This window comes from Passer domesticus, chromosome 3, assembly GCF_036417665.1.
Source record: "Passer domesticus isolate bPasDom1 chromosome 3, bPasDom1.hap1, whole genome shotgun sequence".
NCBI classification, from domain to species: Eukaryota; Metazoa; Chordata; class Aves; order Passeriformes; family Passeridae; genus Passer; species Passer domesticus.
Genome location: NC_087476.1, coordinates 52,402,974 through 52,427,553, shown reverse-complemented (window position 1 = coordinate 52,427,553; position 24,580 = coordinate 52,402,974). Strand labels below are relative to the sequence as shown.

The window sequence follows — 24,580 nt, the reverse complement described above, 5'->3', positions numbered from 1 at the left end:
TTAATTTTAATTGGCACTCACCAGTGGTTCAGCTCAATAACTCAACGTGCCCATGACAACTTGAGACTGTTGGGGGGCAACAGTCTCAAGTGCTCAGGTGTGAGAAGGACAAGGTCAAGGGAACAGGCCTGAAGGAGCAGTGCTAGCTTCTCATCTATATCCTTTCACAGAGCAGAATATGGGTTGTACACATCAATGACTGTCAGGGTGGGAGTTTCACCCGGACAGAGTTGTGTCAGGAACTGCATTTCAGGCTGTAAGTTAATGAACAAGAAGCATTTTTGCACAGGAGAAACTTCAGACTGAGAAATGCCTTTGGCAAAAGTATTGAATTTCTAGAAGCACTGGATATTATTAGACTGTCTTTTGAGGTGGTGCTTTATCTTTCTGTTTATGTGCAAAAATTTCCCTGCTGCTGAATTAGTTTGCTCAATGGAAATCTTATCAAGTCTGAGGAGCTCTGTGCAACTGAATAAGAAGCTAGAAGGATGTGAAATCCTTACACTGAGAATTCTGGGTTACAACTAATATTTAACATGTATTTATAAAAGGAAAAGAGGTTATGTAGCAGATTCCTACTATCACATTGGCCAAATAGCTATGCAAATGTCTTTGGATTTCTCCCTAATGCTCATGTTTTGCAGAAAGCCTCGCAGGGTATTAATACCCTGGGTGATATTCAATCACATGAAATGAAATGCACAGAGGAGTGGGAATGACAGAAAGATTTTACCGGCACAAATGTGGCAATGAGCAAGTTATATGGGTCAGCACAGATGAGTACAGATAAAATTTTTATATCACCAGACCATATATTTCACAAATGCTGGGCATGAAAAAGGAAAAAAAAAAGCAATCTCAATTTTTTGTGGAGCATTTAAAAATGATTGAGGATAATAGCAGTGGGTTTTTGTTTTTCAAGGAAAGCAAATATTCAGGCGTCTTAATCACAAAGTATGAGATCTTGAAATCTCATTGAAACAATCAGCAAGATTCCCATTGGCCTTAATGGAGCTGGGATTTCATCCAACTGGCCAACTATAGGAGACTCAAATAAGGGAAAAATAATAACCAATGCATTTCAGAAACTGATTTGTTTTTCTCTCTTAATATGCAGACCTGTTATTTTCACTCCAAATGTTAATTCTGAGACTACCTCAGACCAAAAAGGAAGATTCTTGTATCCTTTTGAGATGCTAGGAGTATTTCCAGTGGGGAAAAAGTTATCACTGAGAGGTGTCTGTCTCCATCTGTCTATTATAGTAGGTTTAATAGGTAGGGTGGAGTTTTCTACATCCACTGGGGAAGGCTGTCACATGATGCAGACTGCCAAGGCTCTTGTCACTGGATCTGTGACCTTTCACTTTTCCTGAGAAGTTGTTCCTAGCCACCTAGAAGTGAAGTAAGAATTTGGTCACTGCTGAAGATGGCTGGAAATCACACCCATGCTGCATGTGTACATGCAATGAAAATGTTAATAATAATAATAATAAAAATAAAAAAGCTGTTCAGTGTTCCTGAGAGTTTAAAATAAAAATATTTGCCCAAATGAGACTCAACACTTTCAAAGAATGGTTTCCTTTCTGTTTCAGTTCTTCATCTTTCACAGACCTCTGTTGTGTCCAGTATCTGCCATTTTGAAATCTGTGACTTGTCCTAATTGGGCCATTTCCTATGTATTGACTTTGAAGCACATACTGTGACAGTATTAAAACAGAAAATCATAGAATCATGGAATGATTTGAATTTGAAGGGACCTTAAAATAATGTAGTTCCAAAACCCCTGTCATGAATAGCGAGACTTTTCACTAGACTGGATTGCTGCTACCTGCTGGGATGAACTAAGTGGGATGGAGCCTGTGTCCCTGTGTGTCTCTGCTGCTCGACATTGTAAGCAAGGCAATGAAATAAATGCAGTCTTTGCATTTGTGGTTTGATGGCTGCCTTTGGTTTCCTGTATGTGTCGATTTGCTCACCATTTGACCTGGTCTTGAACACTTTCAGGAATGGGGAATCCATCACTTCTCCAGGCAACTTGTTCCAGTGCCTCACCATCCTCAAAGGAAAGCATTTTTTTTCTAATATCTAACCTAAGCTTCCCTCTTTCAGTTTTAAAGCCATTCCCCTTTGTCCTATCACTTCTTACCCTTGTAAAAAATTACCTAAAATTGTGAAACTCCTGACCTCCTTAAAACATTCTTGCATTGTTTTCCTGGATTTGAAGTACAAAATACAAGGAAAAACCAAAGAAGGAACAGTTATTCTATTTACCGTCAAGAGTGTTCAAAATGTTTTTCCTAGTAAGTTTCTGTCTAGAGTTTAAGCAGGAGGTTACGCTAGACAAGAACGTACATCTTTGCCATGTTGAGCAGACACTAAAAGCAAAGATTAAATGGAAAACACATCTTTATATTAATTATAGATGGCTAGCGTTTCTCAGGACCTGAGGGAAATAAACAAAACTTCTCAGCTCCTGAGAGTTTGGACTGTACTGCTTTAAATCAGTAAATGTGGACAATTTACATGCCTAGCATGCCACATATCAGCATGAAAACATTTGTCAGAAACTGATGAATGAAACAAGAAGAATAATGAAGAAAAATGACAATATACAAACTGTCCAGAGAGCAAAATAAACAATGTAAGTGTTTGGTAAATAAATCCCTGCAGAACTCTTAGAAATGAGTCACTGATTAATTGAATCAATCCATCAACCTTTTGTGATTACATCAATATGCAATCCCTTTGATGTTTGTTCTTCTTCCATAGCTACTGTTTTAAATGCCTTTAAAATGTAAGATAAGATATAATATGTCCATATGGAGCTACCATAAATTAATTGGATATCCTAGTAAGATACAATTGGCTGATTCTTTTACTTAATTCTTATATGTAATGCTGTAAATAACCATATCACCTTCTCCTTTTTCTGAATTTTTTTTGTCACCCACTTTTTGACTAGCTGAAATTTAACAGCAGGGTGGGACTGTGAGATCAAATTTTTATTTTTTTCCTAATTGAAATGTTCTCATTAACTTACTTGATTTATCACATAAACCTTTTGTAGAAAGGACTGTCTTATTTACTCTATTCATAGATTGCACCATGCTTGTACATTCAGTAATTATCAGAAATAATAATTTTTCAGTACCAAATGCCTGTCTCTAAAATAAACACTTAGGACTTTGAATGTTTTGAGAGGAGGAATAGGAAAAACTAAGCAGAAAAGGAGACAGACTGTGTGTGGTTATGTATCTCCATCATAAAACACAGCCATGTAACAGGTATGTGTATGTGTGTGTGTATGTGTGACTGAGTGAACCAAGCCAACATTTAGCACAAATGCACACAGATGCATCAATATGGAGAACCCTCTGCAAATTAAAGAAATTGCACATACTTACAAGCTCTCCTAGGAACAAAATATTCACCTGCATGCATAGAAATCAACTATCTAAATGTTAGCAAGGGGAAAAAACGCAATCCTGAGAAAATTCTTGAAGAAAATGAAATGTGAATCTAATCCAGCAAATGTGTTCACAAACATTTTTTATCAATTTCTTCTAATTCACCTGTGCCTTTTGTGGCTCTGGATATTTATGACTTTCTGTGTACTCAGTGAGCTATAGCTTTAGCAAATGGAATTGCACATGTGCTAATGATTCCTACCAGGGCTTGCTCTGTCTCATGGCTTCTGTAGTGCTGCCAACATTTACTATTCTGTTAAATGTCTCCCTGTCTGGGGCTTTTTGAGAATGTACATGACTTTGTGCTTCCTCTTCTTGTCCTTTTGCACATGTCCTCAGTGACACTATCCTCCACGACTGCCACTGCCACCTTTATGTGAGTTGGAAACAATGGGCGTGCCAAAGAGCAGTATGTATTTTGGGAGGGTATGTGGGATTGTGCTCAGGAAGAGACAGTGAGAATGGGACAAGAAGATGGTGACAGAGAGAGAGAAATCAACTAGGTGTGAAACATCTGTGTGGCAGAACTGGAGATTGTTGGAGAGCACATGCTGAATGTGAACATGCTTCTTCACCTTAAGCTCCCCATAACCTATTTCCCATCAGGACAAAGGCAAGGCTGGGAAAATGATAAGGTACCAGATGGCAATAAAGACCCTTTTTCATTAATGGATGGAGAAGCATGGCTTTTGTAGAGATTTAATTTTGAATCAGAGATGACCACAAGCATTATTTATTTTTTATTTCTCATGTTTCATAGTGTTTTTATCTACCCAAATTAATAATCCCAAGGCATTTGGAAGTCCCAAGAGCTAAGTCTTCTACTCAACAGAGACTAGAAAAATTGGTGTTTTTGTTGGATTTTTAATTAAAAAACGTCATTTGTGATCTTGGCAGGATTTTGGAAGACACCTATAAAAGACATAATCTTTTTCAATTGGTTTCTGAGAGACAAAGGAAAAGTGCATTTTTAAAAGACCCTTCTTTTGTACATATGGAGAGAGCTGTGCAACAAATGTATGTATGGTGCTGCTTAGAACTTCATATTTGGTACAGTATCTTCCTAAACCACTCAGCTATGCCAAGGTCTCACCTTTAACTAGCTGTAATTGTTTCTCTTGTTGAAGGTCTGAACAGAGGGACTTGTCAGGACGTGAGATCAAACAGAGCTGATTTCTCCAGTCCGTGTCAGGAGATGAAGCATATTGGTGACTACAGGAGGAAAATCTCTTTTACTGATTGATTCTGTGCTGTGCCACTCCTGTATGTGAATGAGTAATTGCAGTCTAAGGGGAAGTTTCTTTCATGCATTGTAATTGCATTTAATACTGTACATAGCTTGAAGCGGACCAATTAGCTTAACAACTGTCTTCATCCTTCTCCAAGGAGCAGTGGACACAGTGCTGTCTGCAGTATTGCTGTGCATTGATTCTTCAACAACACCTGGCTTACCTTTAGTGTCTGCTGTCAATCCAAATGTACTGGGAAGAAGCCAGATTCGGAATAGCTGGAAAACAAACTCAAGAAGTCCATCACTTTCTTTTCAGCTATTCATTGGTACACAGTCCAGTGAATATACAAGCAATATGTATACATAGACTATTAACTAGGCTTCCCATCTTTGTGAGAAAAGTCCTCCTCCTCTTAGTATTTGCATTTAAAAATAAAACAGAGGGCTGGAAATTAAAATATTACAAGGTGGAGTGATTCAGAGAGTGTGAAGTTTTGCTTTGTATACCACCAATATGCTCAAATGGAAGGTGAGTATGAAAACCATGAAAGACTTCAGACACCGAGTTAATGGCCATTCCTATCTGGAGACATCCAGCAATCAATACATAACTATGCCAGACTTTGTCAAAATGCTGTGCAGCAGTGGAGTATTGTAAACAGTACTTAGATTAAGCAAGTGGAGCACAAACCATCTCTACTTACCTGACTGAAAAATATCACTTGCACTCTTATGAAGACCTAAAAAATCCTAACAAAATAACTCTCTTTCTAAGGAGTCATCCTAAGAGAGCATGACCGAGTATCTCAAAATGTATATCATTCTGCTCCACCTTTATTAAATGACCTCAGGCAAGCTGTCAATATATGTGAGCTCTATAAACATTTTGCCTAAGACAGGATTCCATCATTTCAGTGTAGGGACAATAAATAGCATATAAAAGAATATGAATGCAGAGGAAATATCCATGTTACTTAGCTTCTTCTTAACAAGTATTTTTGCAATACTTAACAGTGTTGGCAACTCTATACCTATCATGGGCTTAAAATTCCTGATGAGTGGGCAAAACCAGCCCTGTTTTCTAAGTAAAGAGTCTGTTGCAGTCAGCCTTGTAAAAGAAACCTTTTAGTGTCAGTGATAATGAAAATACCTGGTACATATGACAGCATTAAAATGGTGTCATGACCCGGCAATTTCTATTCAGTGCTGTCACATCCATGCACTGCACAGATCGGGATTGTCATCATGTAAATGTAATAGGATTCTTTATCCTGTATTGTTGCTCAGCTGGGAAGAGTAATTCTGAGTTTCCTGTAAGTTCTGAATAGCAGCAGGGGGCCATGAATAGCTTGGAAACCTATATTTTTTCCATTTATTTTTTTTTAAAATGCAAATTACACTAGTAAGTCAAAAAAATCACTTTTGTTAAAAATACATTCAGAATTAACAAATGCCAAAAAGAAAAGAAAAAAAGACACATTTGGATTGTATCTCTTGCCTTCTGAATATTTTAGTTTATAACAAAAGCCCAGCCTAGAAAAATAACATTCTTTACTGGATTTTGAGGAGGATACAGCTGTACAAATCAAAAATGCCATCCAGATATTCTCACATTACTGCGCTCTAAACTGCTTCCAGAAGAGATCTGTCCACTAATCATTTAGTTGAGTAGTCAACCATCCTAATTTTTTAAATGGTGATGCTCTAACTTCAACTTAAGCAGGGTTATGAATACCAACTTCATATAGGTATGTATGTGTATATATATATATATATATATATATATATACTGTGTGTATGTGAGTGTGTGTACCTACTCTATATGTAATATATGAACACACATTTATATTGCAATCCATAGTAGTTAGATGTGCTTCCTATTTCCTAAGCATTTTACAAACATTAACAATTCAGACCTCACAAAAAGCTTGTGAGGCACATATAATTCCCGTATTATGGATGGGAAGACTAAGACACAGAGAAATTAAGGCCAAAATTTTCTAATTTAAAATCAGGCCTATAAGCTACGTGTAGACACTTCATTAAATCGTCTGACTTCTAAAATTGCTAACTACCAGTAGCTGCTGTTCCATGGGAAATCACTGAAAGGTATGAAAAATTATCTTCTGAAAATTGGATTGCTGCTTAGGTGCCTAAACTGGTTTCTTTTCATGTTAAAAATGATTTCTATAGAAATATCATTTTGATTAACTGGTATACAGGGAAAGATAAAATAACCTGTTATGACATTTTCATCCCATTTAAACCTCTTCATTGTGTTTAATACTGTATATATGCTATATTTAATACTACATGAAAGAAGAAACTTTTTTAGTTTTTCAAGTTATGGGAAATTTCAGCCTGTCACTTGGAAATTGCATGGGGTTTCCAGGGGGTGAAAAGCATCTCTACCCAGCAGGAACTCATACTTTCAGGTACTCAAGTATGAAAATTTAAATTTGAGATCCAAATCAGCAATGAATGCTTTACAGGATCAGGCCTAGGGGACATTCATATTTCATGCATGAAATTCCCAGCAGTATCTGAGACGGGACCCTTGGTCCATTGCATCAGAATCTTCCTGGGTGATGCAGCCCCCAAAAATAGTCCTGTGTATTTTATATAAATAGACATACACACACCTTCACACACTTACATATATATATATCTATCTATATCTATATAAATCTCACTGAATCAATGTAGGTATAGTTCCTGAACATGTCCCGTATCTTGTTTTCACTGGTGAATGCCTGTTCCTCTGTCATTGTCCAGAGTTGTTGTTTGTGACACTGTACATCCATGCAGACACAGCAAAGGGCACTGGCTTGTACAGGGTTGGGTGAGTGGTGTGAGCACACAGGCCTCTGGAGCAGGGTTTAGCCAGCAGGGAAAAGGGAATTGCCCAGGGGTGCCTTGAGCATTTCCAAGCGCTGACCTTCCCTCTTGCCCTCAAAAGCTAGGTGGTCATCTCAGGTGTGGTAGGTGCGTGCGTTTGTCTATGCAAGGTCTGAGCAAAGAAACAATGACAATCCAAGTTTCTGAAAAACCTGAGCAAAATATTGGGTTTTCCTAGTGAAAGCCATCTACGTTCTTGAAAATACAGATCAGATGTAGAATAAAACATATGTTCCTAGGAGTTCAGAGTATTTCATATACACATTGACCTACTAGCAAAATTCCCAAAGGCATCTTGTTGCCAACTACGTAACAGCACAGAGGTTTTTTCAGCCACAATAATACAGGAAGATAAAATACACGTTCTAACAGACAACAGATCCCCCAAATATACCACAAAAAGGTCTTCAGTATTTCTTCAACTCAACTAGTCCCTCCCTGCCCTCTCCAACCAAAATCAAGAAATAAAATATGTGGATCCCTTATGGTGCAATTAGAAAAAAAAAAAGCTCACTTACAGAGAACTTTTAGTTGAAATCAGATATAAAAGAGTAAACATAGCTAGTACATATTCAGTTGGCCTTTGTTCATAGAAATCTGCAGATGTCTCTGTAGTTAGTAAAAGATGTTTAGAGATAGCTATAAAAGCACCTACAGTGCGATAAATAAAACCAGCGGGATTAAGAAGCACAGTTTCTGCTGCTTATTTCCAGTAGGTTCAATTATTAGTTTCTGTTACCCCTTTTCCCTCCCTGACCCCCAAAAGATCTCATTTATTTCTTTATTTATTTTTCTTTTTAATCATTATAAACTGTTTCTTGACCACTGTGAAGCCCCAAAAGTAAAGCACTTATCAGACAGCTGGCAGTTTCTACTTGGTTGCTCTGGAGCCATGGACCAACAGAGCCTTATTCCCTGACATGAAAACAAAGCAAAACCAAACAGAAGAAAACCACTGACTTAGAAATCGTTCAGAATTAACAGCAGCATGTTAATTTCAGAAAGCTTGCACGTAGTTTCTCTAATGTGCAACGCAGTTGGGTTAAGGCAAGTATGAACTGTACAGCCTTCACGGCAAACAATGCGCTGTCTATTGACTTCTGCTGCAAGGTCATCCTGGTATTTCAGTGTTGTGTTGGCTGAGGAGACTCAACACGGCCCAGAGTGTGGAGGAGACTCCCACAGCACTGAGTGGGCTGGGTTCATGTCTTAATCCAGGTGGGCCGTGCTGGCGGTGGCCAGGGAAAGAAAGGGACAAAAGGTGGCTGCAATGCCTCTGCTGTGTCCCTCTGCTGCTGAGAGGCAGGAGGTTCAAGGAGGGGGTCTAGGGCATCTCCTTTAGTACCTGTTAGAAAGACAGGCTGAAGGTCTCTGTTGTTTTCTGTCTCACTGTTCAATCAGCTTTTATACATTATTTTTAGCACAAAATTGGATTTCTTTTCTCTTTGAAGAACCAGGAGGCCATCCTGAAAGGGATTTTTGAACAGGTCCTCCAGCCCACCTTGAGTAGTCCCCATGTTTACTTTGACCTAGAAGAAAGACAGAGAAAGAACAATATTTATAATACAATGTATACTTTTCTGATCCCTGCCCTGCTGCTCTGGTGCCCTTTTGCAAGCAAGTGTAATCCACAAACCAGTAACAATACGCATGGGATGAAGAGGACAGAAAGACATAACTGTCTGGCTCTCTCTGGAACACTGTCAGAGAAGTCAGCACAGGTTTTCTAAACAATCTTAGGCAGGAGTTATATTTAATTATAATTTTAATTGTATGTCCAAGGGTCAACTGGAATATGACCTGATTTATAAAATCCATCAGATACGTAGCTGTCTTTGTAAAACCAAGAAGTGACATAGCATGAGGACAGAAGGGCTGGATTGCAGGTGCAGGGGAAAGCCACCCATGGCTCACTCACAAAGCAGAGACCCTGTGCAAGTGCCACAGCCTGGCCACCTCAACAGTGTTTCCCCAAACCCATATTTTGTAACTAAAGCTTTCAGTCTAAAATGGACAAGATGTTGTTTGTTGATAGTGAAAGCTTAGGTAGTAGGTTATTTAAATGTGTCTGAATTCCAAAACATGAGGAGATAATTACACAGAAGATTTGTACTGCATGAATTTGTGGAGTGTCATGGTGGTTATACTCAAGGTGCTAGTTTTAGTGTCTTTTTTTTGTGTTTCATTTATACTTTAAGTGAATGGTGAAGTAGGTAGGACTTTCAGTAGGCGCAATTATCTAGACAAATTCCTATATGTGTGTGTGTGTGCATGAGAGTACAGAAACTGCAAATATTCTTAGGCTTCACAATAGGAGGAAAGCATGCTTCACTTCAGGGCTGCACTGCTTTTGAGCAATTTCTCCAGTGCATTAGGCATCAACATCAGACATGCATGGGGTTTTTTTTGCTTCATTTCTTCTTTTCTCGAACAAACAAGTTTAGGGTGAAGAACATAAAGAAAGATCTCTCTCCCCTCCCTCCTTCCTACTGTTTTTAGAACAGTGATCATGCAGTGCAGTCTTGCTCCACAACTACCACTGTTTTTTTTCATGTGCAGCAGAATCAGTGTCAGGGAGTGTTTAGTCACCTTCCTTCGTCACCTCCCAAGAGGAGAATTTTGTCTTGACAATTGATTTCCGCCATCTTATTGTGTCCTTCTGCCATGGTCTGGAAATGAGCACTGGCATCTCCGGCACAGAATGCCAGGAAGCTGCTTTTGAGTACATCAGCTGTGGCCACACTGCAAGGAGGTACATGAGCATCGGATCTGTCCCGTTCTGTTCAAAAAGCGTATTCGTTTTGAAGGGACTGTCTAGGCTTCTTGGCTTGTACAGCATAGAGCACACTGTTGGCACTTAAATAATAAAAAAATCCCATTTATAACAGGTAGAGAAACGTCACCATAAGAATTCTTCCCCAAAGCATCAGCGTTTTATTTATTTAAATTGCATATATTTTTCACTTTAAAAAGCAAACTGATTTAAATTAAATATTAAGTTGGAAGAGGTGATAAACTGTGGTTGAAATTTAAAGCCTAAAACATAGAGAAAAAAACTTCAATGTGAACCTGAATCTAATAATTCTAGACTATTAAATGTAAGAGTAGCCAGAGATAGTCTCTTCAATCAACTACCTAAAGATAAAAAATTTTTTTTCAGAAACCAAGGTTTTTCTTTCCCTTAGATATCCTGTTCATTTAGGGTAGTCTTTCATAACTGATGAAACACCGCACAAGGGGACTATGTGTGTTTAAACTGAATTAGAATGTTCTTGAAAGTAGAGCTTGATTGATGACAATCACAAATAAAAAGTAATAAATCTTTAGATGAAATGGTCCTGACACAATAGAAATATAAATATGAGAAGCCTGAATAAATCAATATAATTTGCACATGTAAGTTGGTGTAGGTTCAATATAACCTCCACATTAACAAAATGAAGTCCTAAGTTTAGCACGCGGGAAGAAACTGGTTACAAAACTATGTCTTAACAGTTAGTAATTAATAAACCCACCATTCCTTCAAAAGAATAGCTAAATAGTGCATATATAAAGGAGTTAAAATTGATTTCCATCACTTGGATGAAAAACTGTCTGCCTTCCAAAGAAATAAATTTCTGTTGATGGACTTCTGTCATTGCAATCCACTAAATCAATTCACATCAGCAAGCAGTACCTGGATAATGATTGAGGCTGAACACAAAACTCTGTATGTATTTAAGATTTGTACTAGTCCTGTGTATGAATCAATCTGGTAAACATATAGAGGCTTCTCTGTTCTGTATTACTGGACTACATGTTAAAATTTGTATTTTGAAAGAATCTGAACCATTACAAGCTGATATTGTATTGGTGAGCTCTTCAAAGAGGAGGCCATATGCTTTCCTTCCATTTTGCAGCATGTCCAGCACACCACAGCACAGAGAAAAAACTGATGCTGTGCCTCTGCATATAATTAGCAATCAGATGATTTAAAGGCACCTGTCCCGTGTTCAATTTCTCTAATAAATCCAGAGCTCCATAAGAGATGTGCCCAGTGTGAATCTGAATAGGACAGGATGCAGTGGTGGCAAAAAGTGATCTCTGTCTTTTCTTGATCTTCTTGATCTTGCAGGAATTAGATGGGATGATAATATATCGACCATATATTATGCTCAATATATCTTCTGTTGCCTATGAATTCAAAGACATTTTATAGCAAATGATAAAATTATGGAAATAGTTATATGAATACAGATATATGGACATGTATGGGTATAGTTGTATTCTGGATGGATATGATTACGTCTTGGAAAGTGGTGAGAGCATGGCAAGGGACTACGTCAAGCAGAAGGTCCCTCTCCTCTCCTCTCCTCTCCTCTCCTCTCCTCTCCTCTCCTCTCCTCTCCTCTCCTCTCCTCTCCTCTCCTCTCCTCTCCTCTCCTCTCCTCTCCTCTCCTCTCCTCTCCTCTCCTCTCCTCTCCTCTCCTCTCCTCTCCTCTCCTCTCCTCTCCTCTCCTCTCCTCTCCTCTCCTCTCCTCTCCTCTCCTCTCCTCTCCTCTCCTCTCCTCTCCTCTCCTTTGTTGTGTTTTTTCTTTCCTTCATTGACATTGGTGATATTGGGGGAACAAGCTCTGTAGGGAACAAAATCTTTCCTCCCAGCAAATAAAGCTCTAAAATACCAAGTATGGCCTGATGTTATCATATCAGCATGTTTTGATTTCTAATACATAATATTGCTGTAAATAGTGCTACAAGCAGATCAAACCTTGACTTGATTAACTTGACATTCGAATTTGTCACTCCGCTACCTAATGGACTGCCTACATTTACAGAGCAACTGCAATGTGAATACATATGCATGTGTTCCTCAGCTGTAAATAAAGAAAGGTATTACTAAATGCTGTAAAAGCTTCTTAAGGACAGATTGTAGCAATTCTCGAGAGCCCTGTCAAACACTATACAGTCAGAGGGAAACATGAAGTGTCTTTATTTGACTGTGGCTGGGACATGGCAATACTTTTGTGGGTTGATTGGACAAAATGTCCACTCACATTCTGATTTCTGTCTCTTGGTTAAGACAGCTAAATCACCTATACTCCAGTGAGCATGCAGCATTGAAATAAGAGAGAACACTGCTTACATGGATTGATCATCTATCTCTTCATCTAAGCTACAGGCTTAAAACTATTGCCCTATTTTTTTTTTTTTTCTTTTTTCTTTTTTCACAGGTCTAGCTTTCTTTCCAGTCAGTATGAAGATGCATAGTAAATGCAATCTGCTGCTCTGGAAGAAACACTGAGAGCATAAAGAGAATGGGATAATAGCTAGAGGGCTCCATATGTTGATGACAAGGTATGGTATAATGAGAAAGAGATAGGATTAGAATTGTTCTAAGTACCTATGTACCTGCTATAATACTATGAAGGAAATAACATTTTCTAAATGTGCAGCACTGTGCCAAAAGTGCAGGTGAAAAATATTTACTTGAGCACAGACAGATGGGAAGCTGAAGTTAAGACGACATTGGAGATATGCACTATTGTAATTTGAGATTATTAAAAAGCTGCTAGCAAAGCTCCTGAAGGGCCCAGTTCCAAACACCAGCACAGAACAGATTGTACCCCTGATAAAGTAAATGCAAGATTCCATGCAAAAATACACTAATCCATTAGTAGACTTACTTCCACTAATCAGAAGAAATTAAATTGCATTCAAAGCTGAGTAGAATTGTGTGTTGGGATGGCTACTGTTTGCTTGAACTTAGTGCTTTTCCACAAAAGAAATGTTCAGAAGAGAAACAACAAAAAAAGACGTAACTGTTGCCCCTTTATGAAGTGTGTGGTGCTGTGTTTTTAGTGTGTAGGGCATTGATGGCAAATAAAATATATTTCTAAAGTCTGCAGCAGAGAGGTAAGATTTATCTGGGCATTCAGGACTGTTCTGCATTTCTGTTGACATCAGTACAAAATATTTGGAGACAATTATTCCTGGGCTGGTCTATGGCTGTGTGTCAGCTCTAGTGTGAATATACTACAGTTGTGTGTATGAGCTGAGATTTGTTTATCCATTTAATTCCCAAATACATCAGACTGCACTCTAAGATGGAGTTGTCACTCAGTGGTTAGGTAAAATACTGTCTTCTATTTGAACTAGTTTTAAAAACCATATGTTGTTACATTTGTTTTGTCTTTTTTAAATGTGGGAACTGGAAATGAGGTACAGAGGTGCCTTGGTGAACAGATGCTCTGGTAAGACAAATGCTAAATGCATCCACTAAATTAGCAAGTTGCTGAACTTTTGATGAAACTTCATAAAATCCACTTTTTTCACAGCCAAGGTTTGTCATATATGATTAGTGTTTTTCTACACTAAATTGTCACTGTCTCTGAGTGGAACCTCCTTGAGTGAAAATAGGGAAATATCAAGTGAGAGTTGGATGTTGTTTGAACAACTGTGACACATGATATCCTTATAATTCAACACAAGAGTAATGTTGGTGCTTAAGTGTAACTTGAATTCAGTCCATCAAAAGAGGCTTCTGCCTAGTCTGAATTTTTAAGTTATACCATCTTTCAGCTCAATGATCCCTTAATATCAGGCTGCCACTCTGCCAAATATCCTAGAAGTTAAGTACTTACATATACATGGGCTGCAGCTGTAAATGAGATGTCTTCTGTGGACCTTGATAGCCGTAAGAGTCAAATCCACCTATGAAATCAACTGAAAGGGGAGAAATTGCTTTCATTAGCAAACACCTTTTCAGAACTGATAGGCACTATCATTCAAGAACCACCCAGTACACAGACTATTTTTGACAGGTCCTCTAATATCTGTTAATATTAGACCAGCTAATTGAGAAGATACAGAAAAACAGTAAAAAAGTAAACAAAGGCTAAGTACCCCTTTTTTCCCCTTTACTTTTAAAATCCATTCAATTTTAAAACCACATAAAAACAGCAAAAGATTTAACACAACCATCTTTCCACCAGAAATAACCACACATGCCTTTTTTTCAAGTAGACCACCTCACTAATACAAAACAACATGCTATTTAGACGTTACAAATGCTGAAAACCATTTATTTATTGGCATGAATGCATTGCTTCTGACTGTGATTACTGTGGCTGGCTTGCTGTCATACCATGGCTCAGTAGAGGATGTAGAGGAGGGAGTACATTGATCCAACTCTGTCTGAGAGACAGCAGTTTCTCTGATTCCCTGTTTTGACATTTGGGTTGAAATGCATGAACAGAGAGTTGGAACAATTTATCTGAGCTTCAGAGATGAAACTTCACAGATGTAAGGAAACCTGCATTTCTCTCAAGATGCTGAAGGTCTGCAAGAAGGTTGTACTGTGGGAGTTATTTATTAATTCACACAATTGCCAGCTCCTGATGGCCTTCTCATGTTTGTTTTAAACAATTTCCAGGAAAATTCAATCTCATCTGAGCCCAAGAGCCCTATATCTCTGCTAAAACACTTTCTTTGCACAGGTAAAAGGGTGCCCTTTGCTTCCTTTGTCCCAGGAGACTCAACTATTGGCTTATAGGGGTCATTTGGGGCCAGTTCTCGTCCCTGAAATATTGTCTCTTACATCACAGATCTGAATTGGACTTTACTTTGATAGAAAAGGGCCAAAGAGTTCAGGTATGGAAGTGCATTTTTCACATGTCTGGTCACTGCTACTGACAGACTGGCTCTGTGTACATTAAAAGCAAAAAGAAAAAAAAAAAAAGAAAAAAGAAGGCTATTTGTTAGACAACTTCTTGTAGATCTAAAATGCAGTTACAGTCACAAACAACAAAAAAGTAAATTTTTGGTTTAAGAACTTCCACTGGCTGGACTCCTTAACACTTATATTTATAAAGTTATTTTGATACTAAGCTACCCCCCAATTTGTGCCACACTTAGTCACACTTATCAGTACAGTTTGAGCCATTCCAGACATTTACCAAAGAATCAAATTTTTGTACTCCTCCATTACCACTTACGCTGGAAGCAAAGAGCTACCAAAACACTGGACTGCCTGGGTACAGTATGTCTCCATTGCAACTGCACACATGTTGAATCTGTCGTAAAGTCATTCTTTGCTGGCAAGAATGGCCCCTGCAGAAATAATTTAGCCAATTCTGTGCCCTGTAGCAGCATTATGTGTATTCCTATCCCAGAAAGATATGTTACTAAATTAATCCCTGACATAGCTAATGAAGGAGGTTCTATAGCCTTTCTGTGCTGCTTTTCTCTGTGCCTAATTTCCTAATGTCTAATTTAAATGTAATTTCCTGCAAATTAACTAGTTATCTATATTTTGGCCTTTTCTCCCTATAGATATGAAGAAAAATGAGACCTTTTTAATCTTATAACTGTTTTTAAACCTTTTTAAAAAGTATTTCATGTCATCCATTGTTTTCAGGCTTAAGTAAACCTAGTTATTTCAAATTTTTCTCACAGATTGTGTTGTCCAAGCCTCTACATTTTGAAGGCTGAAGATCCTTCCTCAGTTTACTTACGTTTGTTCTTACAGTGGGATGCACAAATCAGGACTAGCTGGGACAACTGACATACAGTCTTCTGTTCATTACCTGAAATAATTCAGTAGATTTTGGGGTTTTGTATGTTTGGTTGGGATATTTTTTTCTTTTTTTTTCTTGCTTTTGTTGTTCTTGTTTTGTGTCATTTGGGTTTGGTTTCCAATTTCCTTTTTCAACAGCATCACACAAATGCTTAATAATCATCTCTTTCTTTTTTGTTTTGACACTAACTGTAGCCTAGCCTAGCCCATATTTTATTTGAAGATGATTGATTCTTCCCCACAGGAGTTCTTTTGCAGTTGTCTTTACTGCATTTCACCTTCTTGATTTCAAGCCACTTCTCAAGATTATTTTGACTTCTAATCCTATATTCACAAGCACGGTACCCTTCCCAGTCTAGTTTAATCTTACATTTCTTACACAAGTTCTCTCTTCTACCCTCATTATTGTTAATAAAAAGAATGAAAAGAATTATTTCCCTAGCTGAGGTTCCAGTGGGATCCCATCTGAAATATCCCATGTGCTTTATAACTACATTTCAAATAGAATTTTAAACAGTTTTGCACTCCACCTATGCTGACTGCATCAGGAACGTACTTTCCTGAACTTCTTACAAACCTTTTATAATGTCAAAATCTTGCTAAAATCAAGACAAATGCTATTTGTTGCTTTCCACTTAATCAATGTCTGTAACCATCAGAATACGTTTATCAAAATGTTATCATGTCTTTGGAAACATTCTAAGTTTACAGGCAGAAAATGAAGGATATTTTTTAGTGAAGTGCTAGGCTGGGAGGAAAACCCCCTTTCTATTCAAATACAAAGATTGCAGAAGAAAAGGATGGATGTATGGTTTGCTGCAGGTATGTTTTTTTGTTTGCCCAATTTTCTTCTCTTTTTGTTACTCTTGATCTCTGACAACACAAGTCAGAAAATGCCTGTGTTGGATCAAGTGCCTCGCTGTTGTCAGCTCATGTCACCTTAGGGATATTGCTTAGACTCATTTGTCCAGCTTTGCATTTCTTCTGTACTTCCATAGAACTTTTTTTTCAGGCAACGTGTAAAACCTTATTAGTAGGCTGCAGGCATACACACTCTGCTTTGCAGATGTGGGGCAAAAGCTTGTCTTCAGGGCTGTTTTCAGAAAGCTAAACCAACGTGTTCAGAAAAAGACTTCTTTGAGCAAAATGATTTTGTGGGAGCATGAGGGAAAGGTGCATGCTGAATATCTCTTGTGCATTGCAGCTTTGCCCTGCTGTACAGAGCAAGCACAGAGTGTTAGTAAGCCAGATTGCCAAGTTACAAACAAAGCAAGGTCATAGAGACATTTTGTGTTCAGGTCACTATAGAAGTTCCCATGTGTGTAACCAAATGATGGCAGGGCAGCGAGTACGACCATGACCTCACTGGAGACATACAATGGCTTCTCACAGGCAACAACAAGCTTTGCAAGGTAGGTGAAGGGAGGTAATGGAAAGTGAACTCCAATACAAAAGGATTTCATCAATTTATTTGCAGCAAGGTTTCTTCATGGCGGCTGCTTCTCAGCACTGCAAACCCTGTGGTGTCCAGACTGTGCTAAAAGCTCCCTGTGGACTCTGAGCTAGTTTCTTAAAGCAGGCAGCAGGCTGCCCTTTCTGCAGGCATTTTATCCTGGCTGTGCCTGAAAGGTCACTAAAATGTCATACAACTGATACATTCCTGGCAGCCATAACATCAGATGAATAAAACAAGGCTCATTAGCTGAATCAGTACAGAGGTGTCCATCCTTAGCCTCATACATCAAACACTTTTTTTGACTACTCTATCTTACATTCATCTTACATGTCACTGTTATCACAAGAGGCTCATGTTTTGTTTCACTTTAGTAAAAGCCCACATGAACATACAAACATAATCCAATTCCTTTTGTGGTGGGTTGACCCTGGATGAACATCAGATGTCCACCAAAGCCACTCCGTTGCTCCCCTCAGCTGAACAGGAGAGATAAAACATGACAAAATGTTCATGGGTCCAGATAGACACAGGGAGAGATCACTCAGCAAATACCATCACAGGCAAGGTAGCCTTGAATTAAAGAAGGGCAGTATAATAAGAAGTAGAGCCAAATATTAAACCTTCTTCCCAGGTTTAAGTCCTGATTCTCTGCCTTCTCCACCTCAGTGACATATGGGAATGGGGTATGGGGGTGGTGGTTAGTTCATCACAAGTCTCTCTGCTGTTCCTTCCTCCTCAGGGGGAGATCTCCATATATGCTTCCTCCAATATGGTGTCCTTCCTATGGGAGACAGTCATCCACAAACTTCTCCAGTGTGAATTCTTCCCACAGGCTATAATTCTTCATGAACTGCTCCAATGGGTCCGTTCCTTGGGGGGCAGTCCTTCAGGCACAGACTGGTCCAGTGGAGGTCTCCTGTGTGGTCAAAGTCCTGCCAGCAAACCTGCTCTGCTGTGGGCTCCTCTCTCCATGGATCCACAGATCCTCACAGGAGCCTGCTCCAGCACAGGCTTCCCTCAGGGTCACAGCCTCCTTTGGGCACCCACCTGCTCTGCCCTGGGTCCTCCATGGGCTGTGGTGGATCTCTGCTCCCCCATGGACCTCCCTGGGCTGTAGGGCACAGCTGCCTCACCATGGTCTACAGGGGGATCTCTGCTCTGTTCAGTGCCTGGAGCACCTCCTCCTCTTTCTTTGCTGGTTTTGGGGTCTGCAGAGTTGTTGCTCTCACTCCCATTCAATTTTTCAACTGAAGTTGTTGTGCAGATATTTTTCCCTTTTGTAATATGTTATCCCACAGGCACGACCCCTGTCACTGACAGCCCCAGCCTTGGCTAGCAGTGGGTCCATCTTGGAGCTGTCTGACACTGGTTCTGTCAGAAGCCACAGGAGAAACTTCTAGTAGCTCTTCACAGAACACACCCCTGTGGCCCCCTCAAAACCTGGCCATGCAAACCCACCTTTGAAATATTGTGAGCTGAAATTTTTATTTTCCTAGCTGGACTTGAATAGGACAATGGCAGTACCACTTATCTGTAAAGTGTGTTATAAAAAATTCAGATGATTTTCTTCTTTTGCTTGTGTTAAGGGTCTCCTCAAACATAAGATGAGTATGTCAGCTCAAAGTAGGGACATATTTTCTATCAATAATTACCCACAGGAATATGAAATTTCAACCTCTGCTCATGGTCAGAGTCACACTATTTCTGCTGTACAACAGGATAGGATGAGAGGCAATAATGGATTTCTCATTTTCCATTTCTGGAAGTCTGTGGTATATAGAAGGATCACTAAAATGTGATGCACCAAAAAAAGCCCCAGTGCTTGGCATTATGGTAGTCCTTAAATATATTCATGCATCTACTAAAATAATATACAAACCCTAGAATTACCCATTATAAAGATGATACCTTTTAAAAAAAGAGTTAATGACCATGGAAGTGCATGTGCATGCCATGACTGGACATATTTCCAGTCATATAGCATATTCCAGTCCATATAGCAGAGAGACAACATGTGGTGTTCATATCCTACATCTGATGTGCGAGGTGTTAAATTTATCTGCATCCTCTCTAGAGGTCAAAGACTTAGTTGGCTCCCTGGACTCAGGTTTTTGAAGTGCTGCAATTGAGCTTCACTGCCGCAGAAAGGCACATTGCTGCAGGTGTAGCTGGAAGGAAGGAGAGATGGCAAACAAACTACAGCTGATAGCATTACTGAAAGCACTGCTGGTGCAGAAGTGAGTACGTGAAGCAAGAGAGAGCTGTGCACAAATAGCAGTAGCTAAAAACTGGCCAATTGAGGAAAAAAATAAATTGAGGGGAGTTAAATTAAGTTTAATTTTAAGGACCTTGGAAACAACATATGGGGCAAAAATATAAAAGAACATATGGGGACACCTTTGCTCTTGCAATTTTGCCAGTATCCTGCTACCCATCTCTCTGTTTGGTGAAGACACTTCCAAACAATTCAGTGCTGCTGCCTTTTTATGCTGTGAGCATGGTCTGGTGGCTGTTTCACAAAATAGCACACAGGAGGAGATTTGCTTGAATGTGATCTCCATAAAGCTTGTTTACAATGACAATTAAACATTATTGGTCTTTGTACTGAGTACACAGTGATTTAGGCTCTCAAACCACAGCAGAGCCAAACACCAGGGAAACATGGGGAAGGAGACATCTGCCAGCACATGAGGCTGTGCCCTTTCTGCTGTCACAGGAGGATTCAGAAATGGCATAAGGACTTGGACACGAGGTCCAGTTCTTGTGGTGCAATGAGCGGCATTTCTGCCAAGCAGTGAGTAATGAAGGGCCTGTGAGTGCTCTCAGCTCAGCCATTTGCAAGGTGAATATAAAACCTCAGATTTTGAAACTGTAACCTCATGGCATTTGTGAGCTCTGCAATGGCCACTGTAGCTGCAAAGGGAAGCCCTTACACAAATTTTGATGGAGTGGAGCAAAATCAGCTCAGATTTTGCTCCACTGCCACTATTTTCATGCTGTTTACTTGAATAATCAAAATTATTCAGCAATTTTTTGCTTCACAGGGCCTTGTCCTCCTTTTTTTTCTCCTCTTATCATGTTTCTTCTTGGTGTAAGGCAGCATCTTCTCTGTCTCTGTTTCTGCTGATACCCTGGCTGAGTCTTTATCAGCTCTTCTGAGACAAGATGTAGGAGTGGGGAGGTACTCAGGTTTGTGAAATCTAATGAACACGATCTGGTGTTTCTGCCCTCTCAGAAATACAGGCAGGGATCTCTGCCTGTTGCTTCCTATAATTAGGGAGCAACAGGTATGCAGATATTGCTTTCCAGGGGAATCCAGATCATGGTTGTACCCAGCAGAAAATACCAAGATGAATGGTGCTGTGGGTCCAGAGATTAGACAAGTTACAATTTGTCTCAGATTCACAGGTGGAGAAGGCCTCTGGCTGGTAGCAGATTCTTGGACCATGACATGAGGAAGACCATGCTCTGGAGCAAGGCCTGTGCAAGGCAGGGCTGGCCAACAGTGGGAACCATGTTGAGAGGATAGGAACCAAGGTCCTTGCTGAGCAGAAAGGAGCCAGGATGAAAGTAGTCAGGAACAGTCAAGAAAGGGCTGGGAGGCATGAGCAAGTCTTCAGTAGCTGAAGGCAGAAACTGGGACCAGAGATAAGGCAGGCAGGAATAAGGACCAAAGGGCAGGCAGAAACAACTGGAGCATAGCTGCAGCAATCAGAAGTACTGGACTGAAGTGGTCAGCACTGCCTTCTATACCTGACAAATACAGCAAGCCACCTGTCCCCCTGTACACCTGGAAACAGGGCTGCTGCCTGACCTCTGCAAGGCTTTGCAAGGATTGTCTCCAAACTTGCAGTGGGGCTTGTCTGATGCTTAGTAAAGAAAGAATCAGTAAAAGACCTCCAGCTAAGAGAGCAAGAGAAGAATAATAAGCTAAGAGAAAATAATAGTCTGAACTATGTATTATTTTCTAAACTGATAGACCTGAGCATTGCGGGATAATAGCCATTTGCTTTCAAATTTTCATCCCTAAGTGCTGAGCAAAAAAATATAGTCCTGCAATATAGATTTTGACTGACAAATCATTCTAAGAATTAAATATGTGGTAGACTGAATTATTGTAGAAGTTATCAAATGAGTCATTAGGAAAAATTGTTCTTAGCCAGATCACTGCTAGGGGCAAGCAATAAAGAGAAGAAAAAGAAAAAATGAAGGAAAAAGAAAATGCCTGTGGCAGTAGCCTCCAAGTGTGACTGCCACACTAATAAATTAGAAAAAGAGTCATTAGTAGGTGCAACAAAGGGGAGAATTAAGGCCCAAATCTATGAAAGTTAACAATCCAATGCTAATGAAGACCTATCTAGATATTTGAAAGGAAAAGCAATAAGGAAAACTTTAACAGGAGTCATGCTGATAAAAATAATTTAGTACAAAGCTATGTTCATGGCATGTAGGAAACTGCAAGGAGCTCACACTGACTGTCTCAGCAGGCAGGACACTAAGGCTGTGGGCAGGTGTCCTTCTCATGGCCACTGGAAATAATTAATTTGTCTGGTCCACCCACAGCAGCTCATTCACCATTCCTCTCAAAGACTGCTATCTGTCAGCCTGGAGTGAGCTTGGATGGCCGGGACCTGCCTTTCACCCACTAATCTTGGCTGAAACCCTAAGGCAGCCAGCTTCCTCAAAGGGTGGGACAGCAGGGTGGGGAAGGGAGCCAGCAGCCCCACATGGCCACTTGTAGGCTGTTCCTCTTCAGAATCCAAGCTGCCCCTCCTCTGCCTCAGGGGATGAAGGAGGAGATGCTCCCCATTGGAGGGTATCCTTTCAAAGACAGCCCTCCATGTTCAGTGCAAAGTAGCAGGAAAGGACTAATGTTGAAATGGAGTGTTTCACCAGCACCAGAACAAAAAGTATTTTGCATGCAATTTTCAGCTTGTGAAGAGTTTCAGATGTTGTAATTTTTTCCTGATTTTGAATATGAGCTTTGTCTATTTTTCAATGTCAAAACATCTCCATGTCCAGGAAAACCACACTCTATTCAGCTGCACCAACAACCTGAGCATCGCTTCAAATGATCTGCAGCCTTTGTTATCAGAATCATCACTGGTTACTACCTCATTTCTGCTAGTGACTTGACACAATTGCCTGGGACTTTGTTTCATGGTCTGAATGCCTTTGTGTTCCTCTCCTGAAATAAATAAATAACGACGAGTAATATTTTCCCAATGGTTTGGTATGAAATGTATCTTTCTTCAAAAAACCAGATATTAGCAGTTCATTCACTATTGACATGTGCAGATCTTTTACAACACTTCTGCAATGCCATTCTTGAGTACACAAAAATTGTGTGGTCTATAGTTAAAAAAATATGTAAGGTAAGTATATTTCCCTGGCTGTTACAATGCATTGATTTTATTAAGCAGTATTGCATTGTGATGAGCTGCTGGAATGGAAATGTTACTTCCTTCAAGCTTCCTTATGTTATGTTATTTAGACATTTTTAAGCTTGGGGTTGACAATCCCCACAGGAGGTGGTGATGGATGCAGAGGGAGTGGCAGGGAAGACAAGAGAGGGAGATGAGAAATTATCATAGATGAAGCCAGCAATGCCACCATTTATATATTTGTCTCATACCATAACCCTGTATCCTAGGAATTCCTTGAACATCAACTTCATTAGTTACGAAGGCAGCAATCCATAACCAATTTTCTTTTCATGTCAAGCTCGTTCATGTATAAACCCAGCCCTTTTGTTGGAAACATTTGCAATTAATCCCATAAACAAAGAAAATGCAAATCATACAGTCTACCCTAAGCAACCTTTCTGACTCAAGGCCCTGACCACCATCTATTATACACTAAAATGAATTGAAATTCCCACTTTGAGTCTAACCTAATTTTCTAGTGATAATAGGCATGGATTCCCAGAAGCATTCTATGCATCTAGATAGTAACATCCTAATTTCTCTTCCTGGTAAATGTTTTAAATAAGACTTTAGCACCAAAGGAAATTAACCTTTAAATTAATTGTAATTATAAAATGCCATCACTGATTTTGTCTTCAGACTAATTACTTGCCATTATTTAAACAAACTGCACCTCCTCAGAGCTTTTAAGTTTGTTTCTCTCTGCAGTGCTGTGCCAAACGATCACAGAGCAGGCTGTGTAGTGTCTGCCAAGCCCTGTGACACCTTGGACTGCTCAGGTCCATTTGCATCTCAAATGCAGCTGGTTTCACTTGTCATATCTTCCTGCCATAAATTTGCTCCCCTGTGCTTCAGCCTCGCACTCTGCAGCTCAGACGTTTTCAGCCTGTGCCTCGGAAGCAGTGAGCACACCTTAGGGGACAAGGATTTTCTGGGCTCTGTGCTGAGGAGAATGAGACGCTCAACACCAGCCTTCTGCTCTGTGAGGGGGTCCCTCCAAGACAGGACGTGACTGGAAATAATAACACAGGAACCAGCTTTTGACATGTGCAAAAGATTGATGTTGTACAGGCATGTCAGGGAATTTCCTAAATGTTCCTGGTGGCACCATGGCTCTCCAAGGCAGCTGTCCTTAGGATGACAAACATGAAGTAGTGCCTTGGGATTTCAGAGGCTTCTCTCCCTCCACACTTCTATCCTGACAGCCAAAGGCATCCCATTTTCCTCCCTCTGGTTTACTTAGATCATGTAGCAGTCACCACACTAAATGAAACAAGTAAATGGAAAAAGCTTCTAATTGAGCTGCAGGCTGTAAATTGAAGAGCACAGCAGAGCAAAAACAAGCTGAAGCTTCAAAATTGTAATGTATTCATTGCATCCCCATTCACAATGACCTGTTCAACAGTTAGGAGAACAACTGTGTTTTAAATATTGGCCTTTATTTATTCCTGTTATTATTTGTTGCTGTGCTGTCTCTGCAGACTGTCTAGGCTGTCCCTAGAACCAACAAGTTAGACCAGTGATTCCTCCTGTCATGAGAGAGGTGTC

At 39.7% G+C, this 24,580-nt stretch overlaps 1 protein-coding gene across 3 annotated transcripts in view; it reads right to left on the bottom strand.

Annotated features, from left to right (window-relative positions):
- Nucleotides 1-5,514: 5,514 nt before the first annotated feature.
- The window catches only part of NKAIN2 (sodium/potassium transporting ATPase interacting 2), a 515,911-nt gene continuing 496,845 nt past the window's right edge, over nt 5,515-24,580 (bottom strand). For 2 of the 3 annotated variants that reach the window (XM_064413063.1, XM_064413060.1), the window contains 3 exons: nt 14,217-14,298; nt 10,186-10,452; nt 5,515-9,125 (listed from right to left, as the gene is read on the bottom strand). In XM_064413063.1, coding sequence (XP_064269133.1) covers nt 10,380-10,452; nt 14,217-14,298 — 155 coding nt within the window. In that variant the 3' untranslated portion in view covers nt 5,515-9,125; nt 10,186-10,379. The remainder of the gene's footprint in view (nt 9,126-10,185; nt 10,453-14,216; nt 14,299-24,580) is intronic. The other variant, XM_064413061.1, reaches the window with a different exon arrangement.